General features: G+C 46.9%; 1 protein-coding gene across 2 annotated transcripts in view; it reads left to right on the forward strand.

Moving 5' to 3' along the window:
* Positions 1–27,957, forward strand: part of SLC12A7 (solute carrier family 12 member 7) — a 1,179,416-nt gene that overhangs the window by 469,922 nt on the left and 681,537 nt on the right. For both annotated transcript variants that reach the window (XM_075315005.1, XM_075315006.1), the window contains exon 5: positions 25,655–25,709. In XM_075315005.1, the coding sequence (XP_075171120.1) occupies positions 25,655–25,709 (55 nt within the window). The remainder of the gene's footprint in view (positions 1–25,654; positions 25,710–27,957) is intronic.

Here is a 27,957-nt window from a genome sequence, read left to right on the forward strand (position 1 = left end):
TCTGTATTGTCCCACTAGTGCAAAGATATTTGCAGCACGTCTGCCTGCATTGCACATTCAAACTCATTGTTACTAAGCCATTATACTAGCAAACACTGAGTGAACTTAGTGGCATCCTAAACGTGGCTGTTGGACTTCTGTATTGTCCCACTAGTGCAAAGATATTTGCAGCACGTCTGCCTGCATTGCACACTCAAACTCATTGTTACTAAGCCATTATACTAGCAAACACTAAGTGAACTTAGTGGCATCCTAAACGTGGCTGTTGGACTTCTGTATTATCCCACTAGTGCAAAGATATTTGCAGCACGTCTGCATTGAACATCCAAGCTCATTGTTACAAAGCTATTATACTAGCAATTTATGCTGCCAGTTTAAGGGCCGTAGTTGCATTGTCAGCGATAATTATTGTTGTTTATTCTGCTGTTAATAAAGCTAGACCACCGCTGCAATCTACACCACCTCTCAATTTTTACTAACACATTTTAAGTGCACAATCTTGTCGCAATCAACATGAGTGGCAAAATGACAGATGCTGGTGGAAAGGGGAAGAGGCGTGTTGGAAAAGGAAAAAAAGGGTTTGTCCGTGGGGAAGGTGGCAAAGCTCCATTAACATCTGCTGAAGATAGACCATCTACCAGCAAAAGTAGGATGTCTACTACTTACCGTGGACAATCCGATGTGCTCCCTTTTTTACGGACACAAACAACTGGAACAAAGGTAGATGATGGCCAAAAAAGGAAAATGCTTGAATGGATCTCAAGTGGTCCAACAAGTGCCCTCTCAGCCACCTCAACTACCGCATCCAAAAAACACCAGTCCTCTGAGTTGTCATCCCAATCAAACTTGCTTTCTCCCAGCTCTGAAGTCTCCATCCGCCCTGCACAGTATGGTGGAACTGAGATGGCTGAGTCTGCAGAGCTGTTCAGTCACACTATAGCCTGGGAATCAGAGGTCTGCTCCCAAGCTACAGTGAGTACAGACCAGGAAATGGTCTGCAGTGATGCCCAGAACCTTTGTGACTCTGATTCAGGCCGTGAGGACCAAGTTTATGAGCATAATGTTGACCCTTTGTCACAAACTGTAACACCTGTGGTTATAGACAATGAGGAACATACTGATGACGATGAGACGCAGATACCAGATTGGGATAACAACTTAAATATTCGGTCAGGGCAAGAAGAGGCTCGGTCTGAGGGTGAGGGGAGTGCAAACACAACAATTGATGAGGAAGTTCTAGATCCCACCTACTGTCAACCCACAGTCAGGCACTCGAGGAGGTCAACAGAGGCGGTGGAGGATGCAACCGACGACGAAGATACCTTGCGCCTTCCTGGACAGAGTCGGAGCACTGGTAGCATGTCTACAACTGCATCATCAGCCACCACTCTGCCTCTGAGCACTAGTCGGTGGGGCTCAGCAGGTCGCATGCCCTCTAAGCCTTGCCTAGCCTGGTCCTTTTTTGACATAGAAAAAGATCGCCCAAATTATGTGATCTGTAAAACTTGTCGTGATTCTGTTAGTAGAGGGCAAAACCTCAGCAGTTTGACAACTTCTTCCATGAATCGTCACATGAATAAATATCATATGTCCCAGTGGGAAGCTCACCGTGCTGCAATGCGGCCTAGCGGAGCGGAGCGAACCATCCACGGCCTGCCCCTTCCAGTGCATCTGCGCGCTCTTCATCTTCTAGGACTGTGGGGACAGCTGTCACACCTGGTTTTCCACGCACAACTTCCACCACTGTAACCGCAACAGGCAGTTTGCTTGGTAGGTCGTCAGTTGGTTTGGAAGGGGAAACAAGTGCGTGTGTATAGCTCTCTCAGACATCGATAGCACCAACGTTGGATGAAGGCAACATCATGTCTACGCCTGCACTTTCCTCACAAACCTGCATTTTTCCAGGACAACCTACTCAACACGGTCTACACACAGCAGCCAGATCTCTGTCCCTCAGATGTGGACAAATAAAAGGCCATTTCCTGCGACCCATGACAAAGCTAAGAGGTTGACTTTATCCCTCTGTAAGCTCTTGGCTACCGAAATGCTGCCTTTCCGCTTGGTGGACACACAGGATTTTAGAGACCTTATGTGTGTCGCTGTGCCCCAGTACCAGATGCCCAGTCGCCACTACTTCTCTAAGAAAGGTGTGCCCGCGCTACACCAGCATGTCGCACACAACATCACCGCTTCCTTGAGAAACTCTGTGTGTGAACGGGTGCATTTCACCACCGATACTTGGACCAGTAAGCATGGACAGGGAAGTTACATGTCGCTGACTGGGCACTGGGTAACTATGGTGATAGATGGTGAAGGGTCTGCTGCACAAGTCTTGCCGTCCCCACGACTTGTGTGTCAATCCTCTGTCTGTCCAAGTTCCGCCACTGCTTCTGCCTCCTCCACCTCATCTGTGTCCTCCACCTCCGCCCAAAGCCTGCCTGGTCAGGCCACCAGCGTTCTCACTGCGCAGAAGGAATCACGCACGCCTCATTACTATGCTGGCAGCAGAGCGCAACGGTATCAGGCGGTCTTTAGCTTGACATGACTTAGGAATAAGAGTCACACAGCTGAGGAGTTGTGGTCAGCTCTGCGGTCCGAGTTTAATAAATGGTTGTCTCCACTCAACCTGCAGCCTGGTAAGGCCGTGTGCGACAATGCTGCAAACCTGGGTGCGGCCCTTCGCCTGGGCAAGGTGACACACGTGCCTTGTATGGCTCATGTGTTGAACCTTGTTGTCCAGCAATTTTTAACACACTATCCCGGCGTAGATGGCCTTCTGAACAGGGCATGAAAACTGTCTGCTCACTTCCGCCGTTCAACCGCCGCAGCTGAGCAACTTGCATCGCTCCAGAAGTCTTTCGGCCTGCCGGTTCATCGCCTGAAATGTGATGTGGCGACACGCTGGAATTCGACTCTCCACATGTTACAGCGACTGTGGCAGCACCGCCGAGCCCTGGTGCAATATGTCATGACGTATAGCCTGGGCCAACGAGATGCAGAGGTGGGGCAGATCACCCTGATGGAGTGGTCTCAGATCAAGGACCTATGCACCCTTCTGCACAGTTTCGACATGGCGACGAATATGTTTAGCGCTGACAATGCCATTATCAGCATGACAATTCCAGTCATTTACATGCTGGAGTACACGCTAAACACTATTCGGAGTCAGGGGGTGGGACAACAGGAAGGGGAGGAACTACAGGAGGATTCATATGCGCAAGTGACAACAACATCACCAAGGTCCAGACGTTCATCATCACCAACGCGGCAGGCATGGGACCATGGGGGACAGGGATCAACAAGGACGCATGGTAGCAGGCGAAATGTTGAGGAAGGTGCAGGAGAACATGAAGAAATGGAGGACGAACTGTCCATGGACATGGAAGACTCAGCGGATGAGGGAGACCTTGGTCAAAATTCAGTTGAAAGAGATTAGGGGGAGATGTCAGAGGAAAAAAGAACAGTTAGCACCTCTATGCCACAAACACAGCATGGACTTGGTCCGCATGGCTGCGCCAGACACATGAGTGCTTTCTTGCTGCACTACCTCCAACATGACCCCCGTATTGTCAAAATTAGAAGTGATGATGACTACTGGCTTGCCACACTATTAGATCCCCGGTAAAAGTCCAAATTTTGTGACATAATTCCAGCCATAGAAAGGGACGCACGTATGCAGGAGTATCAGCAGAAGCTGTTACTCGATCTTAGCTCGGCTTTTCCACCAAACAACCGTGCAGGTGCAGGGAGTGAATCTCCCAGTTGTAACTTGACAAACATGGGACGGTCTCGTCATCTTCAACAGTCTACCCGTACCAGTAGCACCGTATCTGGTGCTGGTAACAGCAATTTTATTGAATCTTTTCATAATTTTTTTAGACCCTCCTTTGCAAGGCCAACAGAGACAACAAGTCTGACACATAGTCAACGGCTGGAGAGGAAGATACAGGAGTATCTCCAAATGAACATCGATGCCATGACTTTGCAAATGGAGCCTTGCTCATTTTGGGCTTCAAATCTTGAAAAATGGCCAGAGCTCTCCACTTACGCCTTGGAGATTTTGTCGTTTCCAGCTGCCAGCGTTGTCTCTGAACGTGTCTTCAGTGCTGCTGGGTGTGTGCTGACAGATAAGCGCACGCGTCTGTCCAGTGACAATGTGGACAGACTAACGTTCATCAAAATGAACAAGTCATGGATCCACAAGGAATTTACTACCCCTGTGTCATCCTGGGGAGAGTAAATGCTTGTGGATTTGGAATGTGCTTGATGCAAATCAAAACCTGTTTGCAACTAGGGCACAAGTGCTGCCACTGATGGGCTGTCTGTGTGGCCCAATTTTTGGAAAAAAGGGAGACTCCGCTTGGAGTAACCCTTGCTTACATTGTTTTTAAAAATGATCCAAGATGCACAGCGCTGGGATCAGGAAAGACTTTGCTACCTACCCCGGTTTCATGCTGGGGACGGTTAATTATGGCGTATTTTTGAATGTGCTTGATGCAAATCAAAACATCCTGTTTGCAACTAGGGCACAAGTGCTGCCATTGATGGGGTGTCTGTGGGGCCCAATTTTTGGAAAAAAGGGAGACTCCGCTTGGAGTAACCCTTGCTTGCTGTGTTTTTTAAAAGGAGCCAAGATGAACAAAGCTGGGATCAGGAAAGACTTTGCTACCTACCCCGGTTTCATCCTGGGGACGGTTAAGAATAGCGTATTTTTTAATGTGCTTGATGCAAATCTAGCTGTGAAGTGTACAACTGGGGCACAACTGCTGCCACTGAAGGGGTGGGTGTGTGTGGGGCCCAATTTTTTGAAAAAAGGGAGACTCCGCTTGGAGTAACCCTTGCTTACAGTGTTTTTAAAAAGGAGCCAAGATGAACAGAGCTGGGATCAGGAAAGACTTTGCTACCTACCCCGGTGTCATCCTGGGGACGGTTAAGAATGGTGTATTTTTGAATGTGCTTGATGCAAATCTAGCTGTGAAGTGTACAACTGGGGCAGAACTGCTGCCACTGAAGGGGTGGGTGTGTGTGTGGCCCAATTTTTGGAAAAAAGGGAGACTCCGCTTGGAGTAACCCTTGCTTACATTGTTTTTAAAAATGATCCAAGATGCACAGCGCTGGGATCAGGAAAGACTTAGCTACCTACCCCGGTGTCATGCTGGGGACGGTTAATTATGGCGTATTTTTGAATGTGCTTGATGCAAATCAAAACATCCTGTTTGCAACTAGGGCATAAGTGCTGCCACTGATGCGGTGTCTGTGGGGCCCAATTTTTTGAAAAAAGGGAGACTCCGCTTGGAGTAACCCTTGCTTGCTGTGTTTTTTAAAAGGAACCAAGATGAACAAGTCATGGTTCAGCAAAGACTTTGCTACCTACCCCGGTGTCATCCTGGGGACGGTTAAGAATGGCGTATTTTTGAATGTGCTTGATGCAAATCTAGCTGTGAAGTGTAGAACTGGGGCACAACTGCTGCCACTGAAGGGGTGGGTGTGTGTGGGGCCCAATTTTTGGAAAAAAGGGAGACTCCGCTTGGAGTAACCCTTGCTTACAGTGTTTTTAAAAAGGAGCCAAGATGAACAGAGCTGGGATCAGGAAAGACTTTGCTACCTACCCCGATGTCATCCCAGGGACGGTTAAGAATGGCGTATTTTTGAATTTGCTTGATGCAAATCTAGCTGTGAAGTGTACAACTGGGGCACAACTGCTGCCACTGAAGGGGTGGGTGTGTGTGGGGCCCAATTTTTGGAAAAAAGGGAGACTCCGCTTGGAGTAACCCTTGCTTACAGTGTTTTTTAAAAGGAGCCAAGATGAACAAGTCATGGTTCAGCAAAGACTTTGCTACCTACCCCGGTGTCATCCTGGGGACGGTTAAGAATGGCGTATTTTTGAATGTGCTTGATGCAAATCTAGCTGTGAAGTGTACAACTGGGGCACAAGTGCTGCCACTGAAGGGGTGGGTGTGTGTGGGGCCCAATTTTTGGAAAAAAGGGAGACTCCGCTTGGAGTAAACCTTGCTTACAGTGTTTTTAAAATGGAGCCAAGATGAACAGAGCTAGGATCAGGAAAGACTTAGCTACCTACCCCGGTGTCATGCTGGGGACGGTTAATTATGGCGTATTTTTGAATGTGCTTGATGCAAATCAAAACATCCTGTTTGCAACTAGGGCACAAGTGCTGCCACTGATGGGGTGTCTGTGGGGCTTAATTTTTGGAAAAAAGGGAGACTCCGCTTGGAGTAACCCTTGCTTGCTGTGTTTTTTAAAATGAGCCAAGATGAACAAGTCATGGTTCAGCAAAGACTTTGCTACCTACCCCGGTGTCATCCTGGGGACGGTTAAGAATGGCGTATTTTTGAATGTGCTTGATGCAAATCTAGCTGTGAAGTGTAGAACTGGGGCACAACTGCTGCCACTGAAGGGGTGGGTGTGTGTGGGGCCCAATTTTTGGAAAAAAGGGAGACTCCGCTTGGAGTAACCCTTGCTTACAATGTTTTTAAAAAGGAGCCAAGATGAACAGAGCTGGGATCAGGAAAGACTTTGCTACCTACCCCGGTGTCATCCTGGGGACGGTTAAGAATGGCGTATTTTTGAATGTGCTTGATGCAAATCTTGCTGTGAAGTGTACAACTGGGGCACAAGTGCTGCCACTGAAGGGGTGGGTGTGTGTGTGGCCCAATTTTTAGAAAGGGAGACTCCGCTTGGAGTAACCTTGCGGTGTTTTACATGATTTTAGAAGGGCGTGCCATGCCTATATCTGTGTCTCCTCCTCTTTTTCCTTGTCCAGCTCTTTTGTTTTCGCATAAGTATATGTCCTTGTCACTTTCCCATGTGTTTGTGTTGTGTTGTGAGTTGTTTGTCACCTTTTGGACACCTTTGAGGGTGTTTTCTAGGTGTTTTTATGTGTTTGTGAATGCCTGCCATTGTTTCCTATGCGGTTCGAGTTCGGTTCGTCGAACGTTCGACGAACCAAACTCGAACTGGACCTCCGTTCGGTGAAGCGAACTTGAGCCGAACCACGACCGGTTCGCTCATCTCTAGTGATCATATCAGATTATCCACGGCAAGAAGTACACCTGTTATTTTGGCTGCTATTTGTTACGAATCGGTGCCGCCATAAATGCAAGCAGCCTGCTGCGGTTCCAGTTGAGCCCAGGCGTCAGCTGCCATTTTGGGCTGTGTCTCGGGTTGTACAGCTTGCTGGTTTATCCTCCACGTCTAAGTGTGGAGATGCGGCTTGTGCACATGCGTGTGCCGATTCACCCCAGCCGCAGCCTAAGTCCAGTGTTTCGCCTAGTGAGTATGCTCAGCCTGACTGTGCCATTCCTGAGGCAAAGTCCTCAGTTCGGGCTCCCAGTCTTATTGCGAAAAGCCTCTTTGCACAGGTACTTGGACTCCGTGCCGTGTCTAACTCCTGTGTGGTGCCTAGACAGCGTGCTAAAGCTGATAGTCTTTTTTCTGAGACTGTTCATGCTACTGAGCATGCTCAGGCACTTACTGCATCAGAGGCTAGGTCCGGTAATGAACTCTTTTGCCCTGTCCCTGACGTGGCAGGCCATATAGACCACAGGGCATCAGGTGTCCTGATGATGTGGCCAGGCCACTCCGGACTGGCTTGCATAGGCCCAGCCCTATGACTTGTCACCTCAATATTGTTGGTCAGACGATGACTGGTGAGGTGTTTGGGTCGTGGCTGCCATGAGGTCATCATTGAAGTGGCGGTTCCCAATAGGCCGCTGGTTATGAAACTCATGTCGTGTCACTCTGCTTTTGTCTACAGGATGTGCATTGTGGTCCACCCTGGGTTGTGGCAACCCAGGGTTTAAAAGGGGCTGGAGCCAACAAGGAGGCTTCTATTATGTTACAGTCTTCTATTATGCTCTGAAAGAGCACACCTCCATGTGTTGAACCCATTGCGGCTTTAGGCCAGAGGTAGGCAGGGATAGGGCGTCGGTGCAGGGTCCACCACAGTTGGTAACACAGAACGGTTAAGACCAGCTCCTGTCCTACCAGTCCTGCTAGTGCAGCCCAGTGGAATTAACTGGGCTGCTGCTGCTGATGCTCCTGCTGTCCACAGGTGTGGCCCCTACACACACGGATAGCGTACCCAATGGCCACTGTGTTGTTAACAGGGAGTTCCTGGGCTGGGTGTGTGTGTGGACCCTGTGACGCTAACAGGGATCCCAGTCTCCAGATCCGAGTGTCGTCTAACTCTGTTCAGGCTACTATTAGTTTCAGAGCCACCCAGCTCTGTATCCTCCGCCTAACCTTCGAGTTGCCAACATCTCCTTTTCCATCTGGGAGCACGGTGGACACCGACTGGTGATTGGGATATATACCTTTCTCTTTATATTCTTCTTTATTTTTTTATATAGCGCTAACATAGTATATACCACCTTATCCAAATCTGCTAGTCTTCCCGTAACAGATGGTGTTTCTTCAGCAAATGTTACTGTTGCTTAACTACTATACCCACAGACACAAACTTTTTTCTACTTTCCAACACACCTGTTCCCCTTTCCACCAGCATCTGTCCTTTTTCAACTCATTTTGTATATGACCAAATTTGCAAATCTACAGGGACACCCTACTCAAAGCCGTGTCAGCACAGCAGCCAGCCCTCGGTCCCTCAGATGTGGACAAGTAAAAGACCATTTCCTCCTAGCCATGACAAAGTGTTGAGATTCACTCTGTGCAGCACTGGTGTTTAGTAGAGTTGAGCGCGGTTCGAGGTTCTCCAGTTCGCGGCTCGAGTGATTTTGGGGGCTGTTCTAGATCGAACTAGAACTCGAGCTTTTTGCTAAAGCTCGATAGTTCTAGATACGTTCGAGAACGGTTCTAGCAGCAAAAAGAACAGCTAATTCCTAGCTGGCTTTCCGCTGTAATAGTGTAAGTCACTCTGTGACTCACACTATTATGAAATTTCAGCGTATAGTGTGCGGGAACAGCGCATTCAGATCACTGCTGTATGTATAATGGCGATCGACATTTTTTTTTTTTTCCTTGTCTTCCTTCCCTAAGCGCGCGCAAGTAGTGGGGTGGGCCAGCATGTCAGCCAATCCCAGACACACACACAGCTAAGTGGACTTTTAGCCAGAGAAGCAACGGCATGTGTGATAGGATGTCCATGTCACATGTCCATGCATTATAAAAACGGACATTTTCCTCCAGCACGCCATTATCTGCGTCTTGGTGTCAGTCACCGCTGGCGCAGCTCCTGTCTCCGATACTGCTGTGTACGCTCTATACACAGCGCTATACAGAATAGGGCTAGAGGTTTCTATTAGCCCTTTTAAGGGCTAATACCGGCAGGGTCAGAGCCATAGGTGACAGTCAGGTCTGTGAAAACAGATTTTAACAGCTACACAAGATGACAGCGTCTGTGTAGCTAAGGTCAAGGATTTCCTCGCTGCATTTCCCCATTAGCAGGGATAGAAAGGGAGGCTTCCTTTCCTCTACCCAGACCCACAACCCTACCACTGTACCCTCCTGCCCTTTGCACACTCAAGCTCATTGTTACTAAGCCATTATACTAGCAAACACTGAGTAAACTTAGTGGCATCCTAAAAGTGGCTGTTGGACTTCCATTAGTGTCCCACTGGTGCAAATCTATGTGCAGCACCTCTGCATTGCACACTCAAACTCATTGTTACTAAGCCATTATACTAGCAAACACTGAGTAAACTTAGTGGCATCCTAAAAGTGGCTGTTGGACTTCCATTAGTGTCCCACTGGTGCAAATCTATGTGCAGCACCTCTGCATTGCACACTCAAACTCATTGTTACTAAGCCATTATACTAGCAAACACTGAGTAAACTTAGTGGCATCCTAAAAGTTGCTGTTGGACTTCCATTAGTGTCCCACTAGTGCAAAGATATTTGCAGCACCTCTGCATTGAACACTCAAGCGCATTGTTACAAAGCCATTATAATACCAAACACTGAGGAAACTTAGTGGCATCCTAAAAGTGGCTGTTGGACATCCATTAGTGTCCCACAAGTGCAAAGATATTTGCAGCACCTCTGCATTGAACACTCAAGCTCATTGTTACAAATCCATTATACTAGCAAACACTGAGTAAACTTAGTGGCATCCTAAAAGTGGCTGTTGGACTTCCTTTAGTGTCCCACTGGTGCAAATCTATGTGCAGCACCTCTGCATTGCACACTCAAACTCATTGTTACTAAGCCATTATACTAGCAAACACTGAGTAAACTTAGTGGCATCCTAAAAGTGGCTGTTGGACTTCCATTAGTGTCCCACTGGTGCAAATCTATGTGCAGCACCTCTGCATTGCACACTCAAACTCATTGTTACTAAGCCATTATACTAGCAAACACTGAGTAAACTTAGTGGCATCCTAAAAGTGGCTGTTGGACTTCCATTAGTGTCCCACTGGTGCAGAGCTATTTGCAGCACCTCTGCATTGCACACTCAAACTCATTGTTACTAAGCCATTATACTAGCAAACACTGAGTAAACTTAGTGGCATCCTAAAAGTGGCTGTTAGACTTCCATTAGTGTCCCACTGGTGCAAAGCTTTTTGCAGCACCACTCCATTGCACACTCAAACTCATTGTTACTAAGCCATTATACTAGCAAACACTAAGTAAACTTAGTGGCATCCTAAAAGTGGCTGTTGGACTTCATTAGTGTCCCACTAGTGCAAAGATATTTGCAGCACCTCTGCATTGCACACTCAAGCTCATTGTTACAAAGCCATTATAATACCAAACACTGAGGAAACTTAGTGGCATCCTAAAAGTGGCTGTTGGACTTCCATTAGTGTCCCACTAGTGCAAAGATATTTGCAGCACCTCTGCATTGAACACTCAAGCTCATTTTACAAAGCCATTATACTAGCAAACACTGAGTAAACTTAGTGGCATCCTAAAAGTGACTGTTGGACTTCCATTAGTGTCCCACTGGTGCAAATCTATGTGCAGCACCTCTGCATTGCACACTCAAACTCATTGTTACTAAGCCATTATACTAGCAAACACTGAGTAAACTTAGTGGCATCCTAAAAGTGGCTGTTGGACTTCCATTAGTGTCCCACTGGTGCAGAGCTATTTGCAGCACCTCTGCATTGCACACTCAAACTCATTGTTACTAAGCCATTATACTAGCAAACACTGAGTAAACTTAGTGGCATCCTAAAAGTGGCTGTTAGACTTCCATTAGTGTCCCACTGGTGCAAATCTTGTGCAGCACCTCTGCATTGCACACTCAAACTCATTGTTACTAAGCCATTATACTAGCAAACACTGAGTAAACATAGTGGCATCCTAAAAGTGGCTAGTGGACTTCCATTAGTGTCCCACTGGTGCAAATCTATGTGCAGCACCTCTGCATTGCACACTCAAACTCATTGTTACTAAGCTATTATACTAGCAAACACTGAGTAAACTTAATGGCATCCTAAAAGTGGCTGTTGGACTTCCATTAGTGTCCCACTGGTGCAAAGCTTTTTGCAGCACCACTGCATTGCACACTCAAACTCATTGTTACTAAGCCATTATACTAGCAAACACTGAGTAAACTTAGTAGCATCCTAAAACTGGCTGTTGGACTTCCATTAGTGTCCCACTAGTGCAAAGATATTTCCAGCACCTCTTCATTGAACACGCAAGCTCATTGTTACAAAGCCATTATACTTGCAAACACTGAGTAAACTTAGTGGCATCCTAAAAGTGGCTGTTGGACTTCCATTAGTGTCCCACTGTTGCAAATCTTTGTGCAGCACCTCTGCATTGCACACTCAAACTCATTGTTACTAAGCCATTATACTAGCAAACACTGAGTAAACTTAGTGGCATCCTAAAAGTGGCTGTTGGACTTCATTAGTGTCCCACTAGTGCAAAGATATTTGCAGCACCTCTGCATTGCACACTCAAACTCATTGTTACTAAGCCATTATACTAGCAAACACTGAGTAAGCTTAGTGGCATCCTAAAAGTGGCTGTTGGACTTCATTAGTGTCCCACTAGTGCAAAGATATTTGCAGCACCTCTGCATTGCACACTTAAACTCATTGTTACTAAGCTATTATACTAGCAAACACTGAGTAAACTTACTGGTATCCTAAAAGTGGCTGTTGGACTTCCATTAGTTTCCCACTGGTGCAAAGCTTTTTGCAGCACCACTCCATTGCACACTCAAACTCATTGTTACTAAGCCATTATACTAGCAAACACTAAGTAAACTTAGTGGCATCCTAAAAGTGGCTGTTGGACTTCATTAGTGTCCCACTAGTGCAAAGATAATTGCAGCACCTCTGCATTGCACACTCAAACTCATTGTTACTAAGCTATTATACTAGCAAACACTGAGTAAACTTAGTGGCATCGTAAAAGTGGCTGTTGGACTTCCATTAGTGTCCCACTGGTTCAAATCTATGTGCAGCACCTCTGCATTGCACACTCAAACTCATTGTTATTAAGCCATTATACTAGCAAACACTGAGTAAACTTAGTGGCATCCTAAAGGTGGCTGTTGGACTTCCATTAGTGTCCCACTGGTGCAAATCTATGTGCAGCACCTCTGCATTGCACACTCAAACTCATTGTTACTAAGCCATTATACTAGCAAACACTGCGTAAACTTAGTGGCATCCTAAAAGTGGCTGGTTGACTTCCATTAGTGTCCCACTGGTGCAAATCTATGTGCAGCACCTCTGCATTGCACACTCAAACTCATTGTTACTAAGCCATTATACTAGCAAACACTGAGTAAACTTAGTGGCATCCTAAAAGTGGCTGTTGGACTTCCATTAGTGTCCCACTGGTGCAAATCTATGTGCAGCACCTCTGCATTGCACACTCAAGCTCATTGTTACAAAGCCATTATACTAGCAAACACTGAGTAAACTTAGTGGCATCCTAAAAGTGGCTGTTGGACTTCCATTAGTGTCCCACTGGTGCAAAACTATTTGCAGCACCACTGCATTGCACACTCAAACTCATTGTTACTAAGCCATTATACTAGCAAACTATGCTGCCAGTTTAAGGGCCGTAGTTGCATTGTCAGGGATAGGTATTGTTGTTTATTCTGCTGTTAATAAAGATAGACCACCGCTGCAATCTACACCACCTCTCAATTTTTACTACTACATTTTAAGTGCACAATCTTGTCGCAATCAAAATGAGTGGCAAAATGACAGATGCTGGTGGAAAGGGGAAGAGGCGTGTTGGAAAAGGAAACAAAGGGTTTGTCCGTGGGGAAGGTGGCAAAGCTCCATTAACATCTGCTGATACACCATCTTCCAGCAAAAGTAAGATGTCTACTACTTACCGTGGACAATCCGATGTGCTCCCATTTTTACGGACACGAACAACTGGAACAAAGCTAGATGATGGCCAAAAAAAGAAAATGCTTGAATGGATCTCAAGTGGTCCAACAAGTGCCCTCTCCTCCACCTCAACTACCGCATCCAAAAAACACCAGTCCTCTGAGTTTTCATCCCAATCACACTTGCTTTCTCCCAGCTCTGAAGTCTCCATCCGCCCTGCACAGTATGGTGGAACTGAGATGGCTGAGTCTGCAGAGCTGTTCAGTCACACTATAGCCTGGGAATCAGAGGTCTGCTCCCAAGCTACAGTGAGTACAGACCAGGAAATGGTCTGCAGTGATGCCCAGAACCTTTGTGACTCAGATTCAGGCCGTGATGACCAAGTTTCTGAGCATAATGTTGACCCTTATTCACAAACTGAAACACCTGTGGTAATAGACAATGAGGAACATACTGATGACGATGAGACGCAGATACCAGATTGGGCTGACAACTTAAATATTCGGTCAGGGCAAGAAGAGGCTCGGTGTGAGGGTGAGGGGAGTGCAAACACAACAATTGATGAGGAAGTTCTAGATCCCACCTACTGTCAACCCACAGTCAGGCCCTCGAGGAGGTCAACAGAGACGGTGGAGGAGGATGCAACTGACAACGAAGTTACCTTGCGCCTTCCTGGACAGAGTTGGAGTACTGGTAGCACGTCTACAACTGCATCATCAGCCACCACTGTGCCTCTGATCACTAGTCGGGGTGGATCAGCAGGTCGCATGCCCTCTAAGCCTTGCCTAGCCTGCTCCTTTTTTGACATAGCAAAAGATCGCCCAAATTATGTGATCTGTAAAATTTGTCGTGATTCTGTTAGTAGAGGGCAAAACGTCAGCAGTTTGACAACTTCTTCCATGAATCGTCACATGAATAAATATCATATGTCCCAGTGGGAAGCTCACCGAGCTGCAATGCGGCCTAGCGGAGAGAACCATCCACCGCCTGCCCTTTCCAGTGCATCCGCGCACTCTTCATCTTCTAGGACTGTTGGGACAGCTGTCACACCTGGTTTTCCTTGCACAACTTCCACCACTGTAACCGCAACAGGCAGTTTGCTTGGTAGGTCGTCAGTTGGTTTGGAAGGGGAAACAAGTGCGTGTGTACAGCTCTCTCAGACATCGATAGCACCAACTTTGGATGAAGGCAACATCATGTCTACGCCTGCACTTTCCTCACAAACCTGCATTTTTCCAGGGACACCCTACTCAACACCGTCTACACACAGCAGCCAGATCTCTGTCCCTCAGATGTGGACAAATAAAAGGCTATTTCCTGTGACCCATGACAAAGCTAAGAGGTTGACTTTATCCCTCTGTAAGCTCTTGGCTACCGAAATGCTGCTTTTCCGCCTGGTGGACACACAGGATTTTAGAGACCTTATGTCTGTCGCTGTGCCCCAGTACCAGATGCCCAGTCGCCACTACTTCTCTAAGAAAGGTGTGCCCGCGCTACACCAGCATGTCGCACACAACATCACCGCTTCCTTGAGAATCTCTGTGTGAACGGGTGCATTTCACCACCGATACTTGGACCAGTAAGCATGGACAGGGACGCTACATGTCGCTGACTGGGCACTGGGTAACTATGGTGATAGATGGTGAAGGGTCTGCTGCACAAGTCTTGCCGTCCCCTCAAATTGTGTGTCAATCCTCTGTCTGTCCAAGTTCCGCCACTGCTTCTGCCTCCTCCACCTCATTTGGGTCCTCCACCTCCGCCCCAAGCCTGCCTGGTCAGGACACAAGCGTTCTCACTGTGCAGAAGGAATCACGCACGCCTCATTACTATGCTGGCAGCAGAGCGCAACGGCATCAGGCGGTCTTTAGCTTGACATGTCTTGGAAATAGGAGTCACACAGCGGATGAGTTGTGGGCAGCTCTGGAGACTGAGTTTAATAAATGGTTGTCTCCACTCAACCTGCAGCCTGATAAGGCCGTGTGCGACAATGCTGCAAACCTGGGTGCGGCCCTTCGCCTGGGCAAGGTGACACACGTGCCTTGTATGACTCACGTGTTGAACCTTGTTGTCCAGCAATTTTTAACACACTATCCACGCCTAGATGGCCTTCTGAACAGGGCACGAAAACTGTCTGCTCACTTCCGCCGTTCAACCACCGCTGCTGAGCGACTTGCATCACTCCAGAAGTCTTTCGGCCTGCCGGTTCATCGCCTGAAATGCGATGTGCCGACACCCTGGAATTCGACTCTCCACATGTTACAGCGACTGTGGCAGCACCGCCGAGCTTTGGTGCAATACGTCATTCATATGCGCAAGAGACAACAACATCACCAATGTCCAGACGTTCATCATCACCAATGCGACATGCATGGGACCATGGGAGACAGGGATCAACAAGGGCGCATTGTTGCAGGTGAACTGTTGAGGAAGGTGCAAGAGAACATGAAGAAATGGAGGACGAACTGTCCATGGACATGGAAGACTCAGCAGATGAGGGAGACCTTGGTCAAATTTCAGTTGAAAGAGGTTGGGGGGAGATGTCAGAGGAAGAAAGAACGGTTAGCACCTCTATGCCACAAACACAGCGTGGACTTGGTCCGCATGGCTGCGCCAGACACATGAGCGCCTTCTTGCTGCACAACCTCCAACATGACCCTCGTATTGTCAAAATTAGAAGCGATGATGAGTACTGGCTTGCCACACTATTAGATCCCCGGTACAAGTACAAATTTAGTGACATAATTCTAGCCATAGAAAGGTACGCACGTATGCAGGAGTATCAGCAAAAGCTGTTACTTGATCTTAACTCGGCTTTTCCACAAAACACCCGTGGTGCACACAGTGAATCTCCCAGTTGTAACTCGACAAACATGGGACGGTCTCATCATCTTCAACAGTCTAACCGTACCAGCAGCACCGTATCTGGTGCTGGTAATAGCAATTTTATTGAATGTTTTCATAATTTTTTTAGACCCTCCTTTGCAAGGCCACCAGAGACAACAAGTCTGACACATAGTCAACGGCTGGAGAGGATGATACAGGAGTATCTCCAAATGAACATCGATGCCATTACTTTGCAAATGGAGCCTTGCTCATTTTGGGCTTCAAATCTTGAAAAATGGCCAGAGCTCTCCACTTACGCCTTGGAGATTTTGTTGTGTCCAGCTGCCAGCGTTGTCTCTGAACGTGTTTTCAGTGCTGCTGGGTGTGTGCTGACAGATAAGCGCACGCGTCTGTCCAGTGACAATGTGGACAGACTAACGTTCATCAAAATGAACAAGTCATGGATCCACAAGGAATTTACTACCCCTGTGTCATCCTGGGGAGAGTAAATGCTTGTGTATTTTGAATGTGCTTAATGCAAATCTAGCTGTGAAGTGTACAACTAGGGCACAAGTGCTGCCACTGATGGGGTGTCTGTGTGGCCCAATTTTTGGAAAAAAGGGAGACTATTCTTGGAGTAACCCTTGCTGTGTTTATAAAAATGATCCAAGATGCACCGCGCTGGGATCAGGAAAGACTTTGCTACCTACCCCGGTGTCATCCTGGTGACGGTTAAGTATGGCATATTTTTGAATGTGCTTGATGCAAATCTAGCTGTGAAGTGTACAACTGGGGCACAAGTGCTGCCACTGAAGGGGTGGGTGTGTGTGTGGCCCAATTTTTAGAAAAAAGGGAGACTCTTCTTGGAGTAACCCTTGCTGTGTTTTTAAAAATGATCCAAGATGCACAGCGCTGGGATCAGGAAAGACTTTGCTACCTACCCCGGTGTCATCCTGTCGACGGTTAAGTATGGCGTATTTTTGAATGTGCTTGATGCAAATCTAGCTGTGAAGTGTACAACTGGGGCAAAAGTGCTGCCACTGAAGGGGTGGGTGTGTGTGGGGCCCAATTTTTTGAAAAAAGGGAGACTCCGCTTGGAGTAATCCTTGCTTGCTGTGTTTTTTAAAAGGAGACAAGATGAACAAGTCATGGTTCAGCAAAGACTTTGCTACCTACCCCGGTGTCATCCTGGGGATGGTTAAGTATGGCGTATTTTTTAATGTGCTTGATGCAAATCTAGCTGTGAAGTGTACAACTGGGGCACAAGTGCTGCCACTGAAGGGGTGGGTGTGTGTGTGGCCCAATTTTTGGAAAAAAGGGAGACTCCGCTTGGAGTAACCCTTGCTTACATTGTTTTTAAAAATGATCCAAGATGCACAGAGCTGGGATCAGGAAAGACTTTGCTACCTACCCCGGTGTCATCCTGGGGACATTTAAGTATGGCGTATTTTTTAATGTACTTGATGCAAATCTAGCAGTGAAGTGTACAACTGGGGCACAAGTGCTGCCACTGAAGGGGTGGGTGTGCGTGTGGCCCAATTTTTGGAAAAAAGGGAGACTCCGCTTGGAGTAACCCTTGCTTACATTGTTTTTAAAAATGATCCAAGATGCACAGAGCTGGGATCAGGAAAGACTTTGCTACCTACCACGGTGTCATCCTGGGGACGGTTAAGTATGTTGTATTTTTGAATGTGCTTGATGCAAATCTAGCTGTGAAGTGTACAACTGGGGCACAAGTGCTGCCACTGAAGGGGTGGGTGTGTGTGTGGCCCAATTTTTGGAAAAAAGGGAGACTCCGCTTGGAGTAACCCTTGCTTACATTGTTTTTAAAAATGATCCAAGATGCACAGAGCTGGGATCAGGAAAGACTTTGCTACCTACCCTGGTGTCATCCTGGGGACGGTTAAGTATGGCGTATTTTTTAATGTGCTTGATGCAAATCTAGCTGTGAAGTGTACAACTGGGGCACAACTGCTGCCACTGAAGGGGTGGGTGTGTGTGTGGCCCAATTTTTGGAAAAAAGGGAGACTCCGCTTGGAGTAACCCTTGCTTATATTGTTTTTAAAAATGATCCAAGATGCACAGAGCTGGGATCAGGAAAGACTTTGCTACCTACCCCGGTGTCATCCTGGGGACGGTTAAGTATGGCGTATTTTTGAATGTGCTTGATGCAAATCTAGCTGTGAAGTGTACAACTGGGGCACAAGTGCTGCCACTGAAGGGGTGGTTGTGTGTGTGGCCCAATTTTTGGAAAAAAGGGAGACTCCGCTTGGAGTAACCTTTGCTTACATTGTTTTTAAAAATGATCCAAGATGCACAGAGCTGGGATCAGGAAAGACTTTGCTACCTACCCTGGTGTCATCCTAGGGACGGTTAAGTATGGCGTATTTTTGAATGTGCTTGATGCAAATCTAGCTGTGAAGTGTACAACTGGGGCACAAGTCCTGCCACTGAAGGGGTGGGTGTGTGTGGCCCAATTTTTGGAAAAAAGGGAGACTCCGCTTGGAGTCACCTTGCGGTGTTTTACATGATTTTAGAAGGGCGTGCCATGCCTATATCTGTGTCTCCTCCTCTTATTCCTTGTCCTGCTCTTTTGTTTTCGCATGAGTATATGTCCTTGTCACTTTCCCATGTGATTGTGTTGTGTTGTGAGTTGTTGGTCACCTTTTGGACACCTTTGAGGGTGTTTTCTAGGTGTTTTCATGTGTTTGTGATTGCCTGCCATTGTTTTCTATGCGGTTCGAGTTCGGTTCGTCGAACGTTCGCCGAACCGAACGAGACGCCCGTTCGGCGAACCGAACTCGTGCTGAACCACGACCGGTTCGCTCATCTCTAGTGTTTAGTGGAATAGCAGATCTAACATTGCGAACCACCTTCTGCTGATACTCCTGCATACGTGCGTCCCTTTCTATGGCAGAACTTATTTTGCCAAATTTTGTCTTGTACCGGGGATCTAACAGTGTGGCAACCCACTAGTCAGCATTACTTAGAATTCGGTCAATCCGAGGGTCCTGTTGTAGGTAGTGCAGCAAGAAGGCGCTCATGTGTCTTGCGCATCCAGGAGGACCAAGTCCTTGCTGTGTTGGTGGCGGAGAGGTGAGAATCTTGCCTCCTTCCTCTGCCCTCTCCCCCAAACCTTGCACAACCAAAATGTGAGCAAGCTCTCCCTGATCTGCTGAGTCTTCCATACCCATCGCCAGTTCATCCTCCATTTCTTACTGGGCTCCTGCACCTTCCTCAACAGTTTTGCTGATACTATGCGCCCTTGTTAATCCCTATCCCCCACCGTCCCATGCCTGCCGCCTTGGTGCCGCTGACCATCTGGACCTTGTAGATCTTGTTATCCCTTCCGCATATGACTCCTCCTGTACTTCCTCCCCTTCCTCTTGTCCCACCACCTGACTCCTCATAATGTTTACAGTGTGCTCCAGCATGTAGATGACCGGAATTGTCATGCTGATAATGGCATCGCCAGTGCTAAACATCTTCGTAGACATTTGCAAACTGTGAAGAAGGGTGCATAGGTCCTTGATCTGACACCACTCCAGCAGCGTGATCTGCTGCACCACCTTTGGATCTAGTTAGCCCAGGCTATACGTCATAACTTATTGCAGCAGGGTCGGCGGTGCTGCAACATGTGCAGATTCAAATTCCTGCGTGTCAGCACATCGCATTTCAGGCGGTGAACCGGCAGACCGAAAGACTTCTGGAGCAATGCAAGTTGTTGAGCTGCTGGGTGTGAATGGTGGAAGTGAGCACATAGCGAGCGTGCCCACTGCAGAAGGCCATGTAGGCCGGGATGGTGGTTTAAAAATTGCTGGAGAACCAGGTTCAACACGTGACCCATACAAGGCACGTGTGTCACATTGCCCTGACGAAGGGCCGCAGCCAGGTTTGCATCATTGCCGCACATGGCTGTTAAGTCACCACCGGACTCCGCTCCATCAATTTGTACTCCGGTCGCCAGGTGACAATGTGTTCCTTTCGTGCATATTGCTGATGATGGGAGAGGAGTCGATGCCAGCGGCGCCGGTGGACGCAGGTTATACTCACCCACTGGGCTGCGTAACCTGGAGAAATGCAGAACCACTGGCTGAATGTAGATGGTGGGTGTCTCACAGATGAAGTACCATCATTCAGCTACAACCAATGGGAAGACACCACACCCTTTCTTAGGCACATCCGGTCTGCTGACCACTGCCAGACATAGCTCTGAACCTCTGGTTCCTGTTCCGCCCAGTTCTGTTTTGTGATTTTGTGTGCTTGTTTCCTGCCTACGTCTCCTGCCTGCTGTTTATGTACCTCGTTGCCCGATCCGCATTTGACCTCTGCTTGTTTTCTGATTAAGTCCTGGCTGTCCCATTCTGTTCCTGTTTCTCAATTCATGGTTTGACCCTGCCTGACTACTACTCTATCGGACTGCAGACTTCCACTGGTATTGATCATTTTAGGCCTTGTCTAATTCCAAATCCCTGTATAGGGGTTAAAGGGTTTCAGGGTTCTGTGAGTCCTGGTTGGTAAGTGGCTTCCCTGTAGCCTATCCTTTACAGCCCGTCTGAGTGTGTGGATCCAGGCAGGCATTACACCGTGCCCTCTGCAGAAGGCCATATAGGCCGGGATAGTGGTTTTAAAATTGCTGGACAACCAGTTTCAACACGTGAGCCAAACAAGGCACTTGTGTCACATTGTGACGGCGAAGGGCCGCACCCAGGTTTGCATCATTGTCGCACCCGGCCTTCCCTGGCTGCTGGTTGAGAGGAGACAACCATTGATGAAACTCTGTCTCACTCTCCAGAGCTTACCGTCCACAACTCCTCAGCGGTGTGACTCATATTTCCCAGACATTTCAAAGTAAAGAGTCGACCGCCTGATGCCGTTGAGCTCTGCTGCCATCATAGTAAGGAGGTGTGTGGGATTCCTTGTGTGCAGTTACAACGCGGGTGGCCTGACCACACAGGGTTTGGGCGGAGGTGTAGGACCCAGACGAGGTTGAGGAGGCAGAAGCAGTGTAGGAACTTCTACAGACAGAGGAAGGATTGACACACAACTCATGGGGACGGCAAGACTTGTACAGTAGACCCTTCTCCATCTCTCCCCATAGTAACCCAGTGCCCAGTCAGCGACATGTAACGCCCCTGTCCATGGTGACTGGGCCAAGTATCTGTGGTGAAATGCACCCTGTCACACACAGAGTTTCTCAAAGAAGCGGTGATGTTTTGTGCGACATGCTGGTTTAGCGCAGGCATGCCTTTGTTGGAGAAGGAGTGGCAACTGGGCATCGGCTCTTGGGGCACTGCAATGGGCATAAGGTCTCGAAAATCCCCTGTAAAAAAGGTTGGAAAGGCAGCATTTCTGTACCCAACCGTTTGCAGATGCTGAAAGTTAACCTCTTAGGCATGTCATGCCCTTCGAAAATCATGTAAAACACAGCAAGGGGACTCCAACCACAGTCTCCTTCATTTCCAAAAATTGGGCCCCACACACACCACTTGACTGGCATCAGTTGTCCCCCAGTTGCAATCTTACAAAGATGCTTTGCATGAAGCACTCTCAAAAATACACCTGCCTTTCGCCCCCTCAGGATGACACAGGGGTAGAAAAGTCCTCTGTGATCCATCACTTGTTCATCTTGGTTCCTTTTTTCAAAAGCGAGGGGACTCCAACCACAGTCTCCCTTGTTTCCAAAAATTGGGCCCCACACACACCACTTGACTGGCATCAGTTGTCCCCCAGTTGCAATCTTACAAAGATGCTTTGCATGAAGCACTCTCAAAAATACACCTGCCTTTCGCCTCCCCAGGATGACACAGGGGTAGAAAAATCCTCTGTGATCCATGACTTGTTCATCTTGGCTCCTTTTTTCAAAAGCGAGGGGACTCCAACCACAGTCTCCCTCGTTTCAAAAATTGGGCCCCACACACCACTTGACTGGCATCAGTTGTCCCCCAGTTGCAATCTTACAAAGATGCTTTGCATGAAGCACTCTCAAAAATACACCTGCCTTTCAAAAGCCCCAGGATGACACAGGGGTAGAAAAATCCTTGTGGATCCATGACTTGTTCACCTTGATGAACGTTAGTCTGTCCACATTGTCAGTGGACAGACGTGTGCGCTTATCTGTCAGCACACACCCAGCAGCACTGAATACATGTTCCGAGAGAACGCTGGCTGTGGGACACAACAAGATCCCCAAGGCGTAAGTGGCGAGCTCAGGCAATTTATCCAGATTGGAAGCCTAGAATGAGCAAGGCTCAAGTTGCACAGTAATGGCATCGATGTTCACTTGCATATACTCATATATCTGTGTCTCCTCCTCTTTTTCCTCGTCCAGCTGTTTAGTTTTCGCATGAGTATTTGTCCTTGTCACTTTCCCATGTGTTTGTGTTCTCTTGGGAGTTGTTTGTCACCTTTTGGACACCTTTGAGGGTGTTTTCTAGGTGTTTTTATTTGTTTGTGATTGCCTCCCATTGTTTTCTATGGGGTTCGAGAGGTTCGTCGAACGGCTTGCCAAACCAAACTTGAACGCGGCCTCCGTTCGACGAACTGAGTCGAACTCGAGCCTCTATTAAGGATTTCCTTACGAATGATTTCCTATCCTTCGTGTGCATATTTGTGCCTAACAATTAGGTGCCATGGAATTCTACCAATCTTTGCCCTTAGGCCTTTGAAGTCTGCTCTAGTAAAGTCCAGCCTTGAAGTCTGTGTCTTCTCAGGTGTTCCCCCTCTTGTAACCCCAAATTCAAAGGAAAGCATGATTGCTGAGTCCCAGTGTCCCTGCTACCCTTAGTCGCTTAACCATATCCTCGTTGTTTGTTAGGACTAGGTCCAAGATGGCTGTTCCCCTTGTATTTTCTTCTACCAGCTGGGAGATGAAGTTGTCTGCAGTTTTAATTATTTGAGGTGTGTAGTTTTTAAAATGATGTCACTTTTGGGGATTTTCCAATATATGGGCCTACAAGTTCCATTTAAATCTGAATTCATCCCTAGAGAAAAAAGTCTTGTAAATTTCTTGAAAAAAAATAAATAAGAAATTACTGCTAAACTATTCACACTTTTAATATCCTGACAAAATAAAATGACATTTGAAAAACTATGCAGATGTAAAGTAAACATAACAGAAATGTTATTTATTATTTTGCCCAACATAACTAACTGGTTTAAGGATATAAAAATTGAAAATTTAAAAACTGCAAAATTTTCAACATTTTTTGCCAAAATTCCAATATTTTCAAATTAAATACAAAAAATATTGACCAAATTTCCCACTAACAAAGTACAATGTGTCCCTAAAAAACATTCTCAGAATCACTGGGATTCGTTGAAGCATTCCAAAGCTATAACACTCATTAAGTTATTATTAAAAGGACACTTGTCAAATTTCCAAAGTTTGGCCTAGTCATTAAGGTTGAAATTGGCTCGGTCACTAAGGGTTTAATCCTCCTGATAGGTTTAAGTCACGAGGGCGGCGCCACCGCTGGTTCATTCACTGATCGGTGTATTGGGAGCGGCAGCTGTAACCGTGCCCCCTGCACTGACTTGTTCTAATGCAGAGTGGCTGTCAGTCAGTGCAGGGGGTGTGGTTACAGCTGCCGCTCTCAATACACAGAGCGGTGACTAAAGCCACGCCAGCGGACCCCCCACCCCTGTCCCCGTCACTGACATCCAGAACGTTGCTGGGAGGATTAATGTACCCTCCTGGCAGTGGGGTTTATTGTGCAGGTGCCAGGCAGGATTCGAATGCTATTAACCTGCAGATTAACCCCATATCTGCAGGGTAATAGCATTTTTACATGTGACAGGTTCCCTTTAAAACTCGCATTCCTTCAGTGAGCGCAGTAGCTTATATATGTTCATATTTTCTTCAGTGCTGTAATCTGTTGCTATCTACATGTAAGGTTTGTTCTTTTTCTTCCTATTTGTGATTTTGCTTTGTGACTATTGGACAGAGTGTCAGGAATGCATCTATCTATACATATTCTACGGAATTCACTTTTTCTCATGTGTGTAGACCTGCTATGGACAGGTCGATAATCATGTTGATTCTGATTAGTGATGGCTAGACATGAGCGAACCTGTGGAAGTTCAGTTCAGCGGATTCAGCAAGGCTTTAGATAAAGTTTGGTTTGGGACTTTATCTTGTTCTGAACCCCAATATGGAAGTCACTAATTAGGCAGTTTTTTGGTGTCTACTACATCCGATCATGCTATTACCCCCAGTGCGAGCCGTTCAAACACTCCAAGAGGTTTGCACGGGGAAGAGCACCGAGTGTACCTGAGCACAGCGTTTCTTGCACAAATGGTTTGCATACGTAAAGCACCCAAACTCTGAACCCAAATTCTGTTTTTTTTGTGTAAAGTCTGTGTTTGGTCCGAACAACGAACCTCGGGTTTGCTCATCTCTAGTGATGGTGGGATTATTTATCTTACATTGCTTTGTATACACAGTAATATGTGGACGGGATGTTATGATGTCATGATTTATGTCATATAATTTGCATGTGTAATTGTGTGGGTAGGACTTCCCCTTATACACCACGGCTTGTGTAATGTTTGATTGCGTGACAAAAGCCCAACATCTGGGTTGAAACTTTGTGGTTTGTTTAGTGAATAAAGCTTTTCATACTACTGATTTTTGTATTTTTTCCTGGAAGACATGCTGCAGTCCAGCTTTACCTGATATGACTCCCTTTTGCTAGGACCTGACACTGCAGCCTCGGTATCTTTGGGTGAGGATTTATTCCCTGTGGATTTGCTCCTGGTTCTGCTGACTTCTGTTAACATTATATTTACTCTATAGCCATCCTAATGTCCTGTAATTGTATGTACACACTATTTCTTTTTCCAGATGAAATCCGACTGAAAAAGTGCTTAAAAAACCCAAAAAGAATGAACATCTGCTCTGCAATGTTAAAACAACTTTCTGTGCGTACTGTATGTTGTGCCATTTAACCACTTCAGGCTTAGAAAGCAGTGAAGCTGCTAAAATCTGACTGGTCCATTCTCCTTGTTGCTTCTGCTTGGAAATTATCACTGTTATATATGGAATTAAAAAAAAACAAAAAAAAAAAACATTGGTGGCCAAATGGACATCAGACACGAAATTTCATATTAAACTCCACATTTTCCTGAAGTGTCTTTTGTTTTTTTGTTTTAAAACCCATGTTCACAGCCCAGTATCAAAAGATTGTGTGCACATCACAGCTAGAACCAGTCCTATGGTGTACATCACCAGTAGTATTCAGGAGGTAGTAATAGCGTTACCTTTATGGCTGCATTTCAGAGTCTGTTATGACCACACGATCTGTGCCTCCTCAGTTGGTGGAATAGAACATATGAGTGATATTTATCTTGGCTAACCAGAGTATATATACCGTACATGCAAACAAATACGGTATATCTTAAAACATGCCTAAATGTCATCATGTGAAATAACACACTGTCGTTTTAGGAGGTTGATATATAAACATTAAAAATAAAATGTGGTGCTCTTAAAAAATGTAATGTCTTCTCCTGAACAGATATTTATTGTGATTTGATTCTTCCAGACAATGTTGACTGCCATATCTATGAGTGCAATTGCAACAAATGGAGTTGTCCCAGGTAAACATGTTTGTTTGTTTTTCCATAACCCCTTCACCACCCTATGATTTTTTTTTTGTTTTCATTTTTTCCTTCCTGTCTTCCAAGACCCATAACTTTTTTATTTTTCGTCAATGTGGCCATATGAGGTCTTGTTTTTGCGGGACAAGGTGTCTTTTGAATGATGCCGTTCATTCTGCCACATATTGTACTGGAAAATGGAAAACAAATTTAAAATGCAGTAAAATTGCAAAAAAAAGTGCAATTCCATGATTGTTTTTTTTTTTATTTACCATAAAGATATATTTTTTTAAAATTATTTTTATTTTACTTTTTTTCTTGTTTTACTAGTCACCTTAGGAAGCTGATATACTCTGATGCAGTTTGCTCTACAGAGCAGTGGTTCAACACCGCTCTGTGCAGCAGAACTATTAACTCCTGTGAATGCCAGCACACAGGCAGCGTCCACAGGAATTAAGTCATGAAAGTGGGTAGGTCATCAGATGACCCCCCCGGTTGTCATGACAACCTATCAGCACCAAATTATCAGGTCATATAGGATTTAGCTAGTTAACAGGCGCAGGTGGACCTCCTTCAGATCAGCCAACATGTGCGTGGAAACATGCGGGCTCGTTGTGAGAGCCTACATTAGGCCAAAGTCACACTTGCGAGTGCCTTGTGTGTAACTCGCGCGAGTCTCTCATTGAATCAGCCGGCACGGCTGTACACTCTCCGGACAGGAGAGTCTCAGCTGCATAGAGATACATGTGTGCCGCCCCCGGGAGCAGGCGAGCTGCTCGGATCCGGGGTTTTGCTGTGGCTTGCAGGTCTCCGGACCCGGGGCTCAGCGGCCACTCAATTAAAAAGGGGAGATATTTACAAGGGGAGTGTTACGGGGGGCTGTCTGATAATAACCGAAAGGAGTATCAGACAGTCAGGGTCCACCGTGCAAAGACTTTGCTGCAGACTATGGCAGAGTGCAATACCTCTGTTAACTCACAGAAGGATATAATAAGAAAGTAAAGCAATTCCTCCCTTACTTGGAGGGTGTGTGGAATGATCTCTGTTAATAATCACAGAGACAAAGGCAATGTGTGCGAAATGGCACCTACCTAGGTCCGCTCTTCTAGTGGTGCAAAAGAGACGAACAGCAGCGTAAGCCGCACAAAGCTCCTACCTGCGTTCGCTCCACTAGTGTGCGAGGACACGAACCACTAGATATGGCACCTGCCTAGGTCCGCTCTTCTAGTGGTGCAAAAGAGACGAACAGCAGCGTAAGCCGCACAAAGCTCCTACCTCTGTTCGCTCCCCTAGTGTGCGAGGATACGAACAACTGCCAGACGCAGTATAAGGAACGTTACCCCAGCGGCAACGTCCACCTACGAGTACAATCACAAGGCCCAGCCAGACCATGTGCCTCAGGCACCTGCCTATGTCCGCTCCCCTAAGAGGTAAGGATACGGACAGCAGCCGAAGCTGTAAGGTATAAGAACGCTACCCTGCCGGTAGCGCTCACCTAGCATAGACAGAGGAATGCCTAGAGGAACGCGCACAGAGCGTCTACTCATATGCATGAACCAAGAGGACTGAGCACCATGCGGCGTGTGTCAGGGTCTTATATAGACTCTGTGCCTCATCCAAGATGGAGGACACCAGAGCCAATCCGCTTCCAGAACGACAGGAGTGACGTCATGCTGGCCTATCACCGAGCAAGACGTCACAAGCACATGACCAGCGACCAATCGGCATAGAAGGTGTCAGAGACATGTGACCTCGTGTCAGCGATGATGTCACCCGCACATGTGCAATGGCTCCAAGATTGGACTTAGTCTCCGGCGCTCGCACATGTGCAGTAGCAAGAAATCTGGACTTAGTCTCCAGCGCTCGCACATGTGCAGTAGCAAGAAATCTGGACTTAGTCTCCAGCGCTCGCACATGTGCAGTAGCAAGAAATGTGGACTTAGTCTCCAGTGCTCGCAGCAACCGTAACAGGGAGAGTTTGTGACGCCACCCGTGGTTCGTGGTAAGGAAAGTACCGCCGCTGACGATGGGAGTACCTGGGGGAGATGGAGTGGGGCAACCAGATGGTGGTGCCTCCATGAGTGGGGGAGACCCTGGAACTTTGGAGATAGATGGCGGATAGTGTTGTGAAGGCTATGTGGGCAGGCAGGACGCAGGGAGGGCAGTGTACTCACTCAAGCTGTGTAGATGTTGGTGCAATCATTAAGCGGACTCTGACACAAGAGTAAACCAAGTCTCTGGGTACTGA

The sequence above is a fragment of the Anomaloglossus baeobatrachus genome, chromosome 6 (genome assembly GCF_048569485.1).
Source record: "Anomaloglossus baeobatrachus isolate aAnoBae1 chromosome 6, aAnoBae1.hap1, whole genome shotgun sequence".
NCBI lineage: Eukaryota > Metazoa > Chordata > Amphibia > Anura > Aromobatidae > Anomaloglossus > Anomaloglossus baeobatrachus.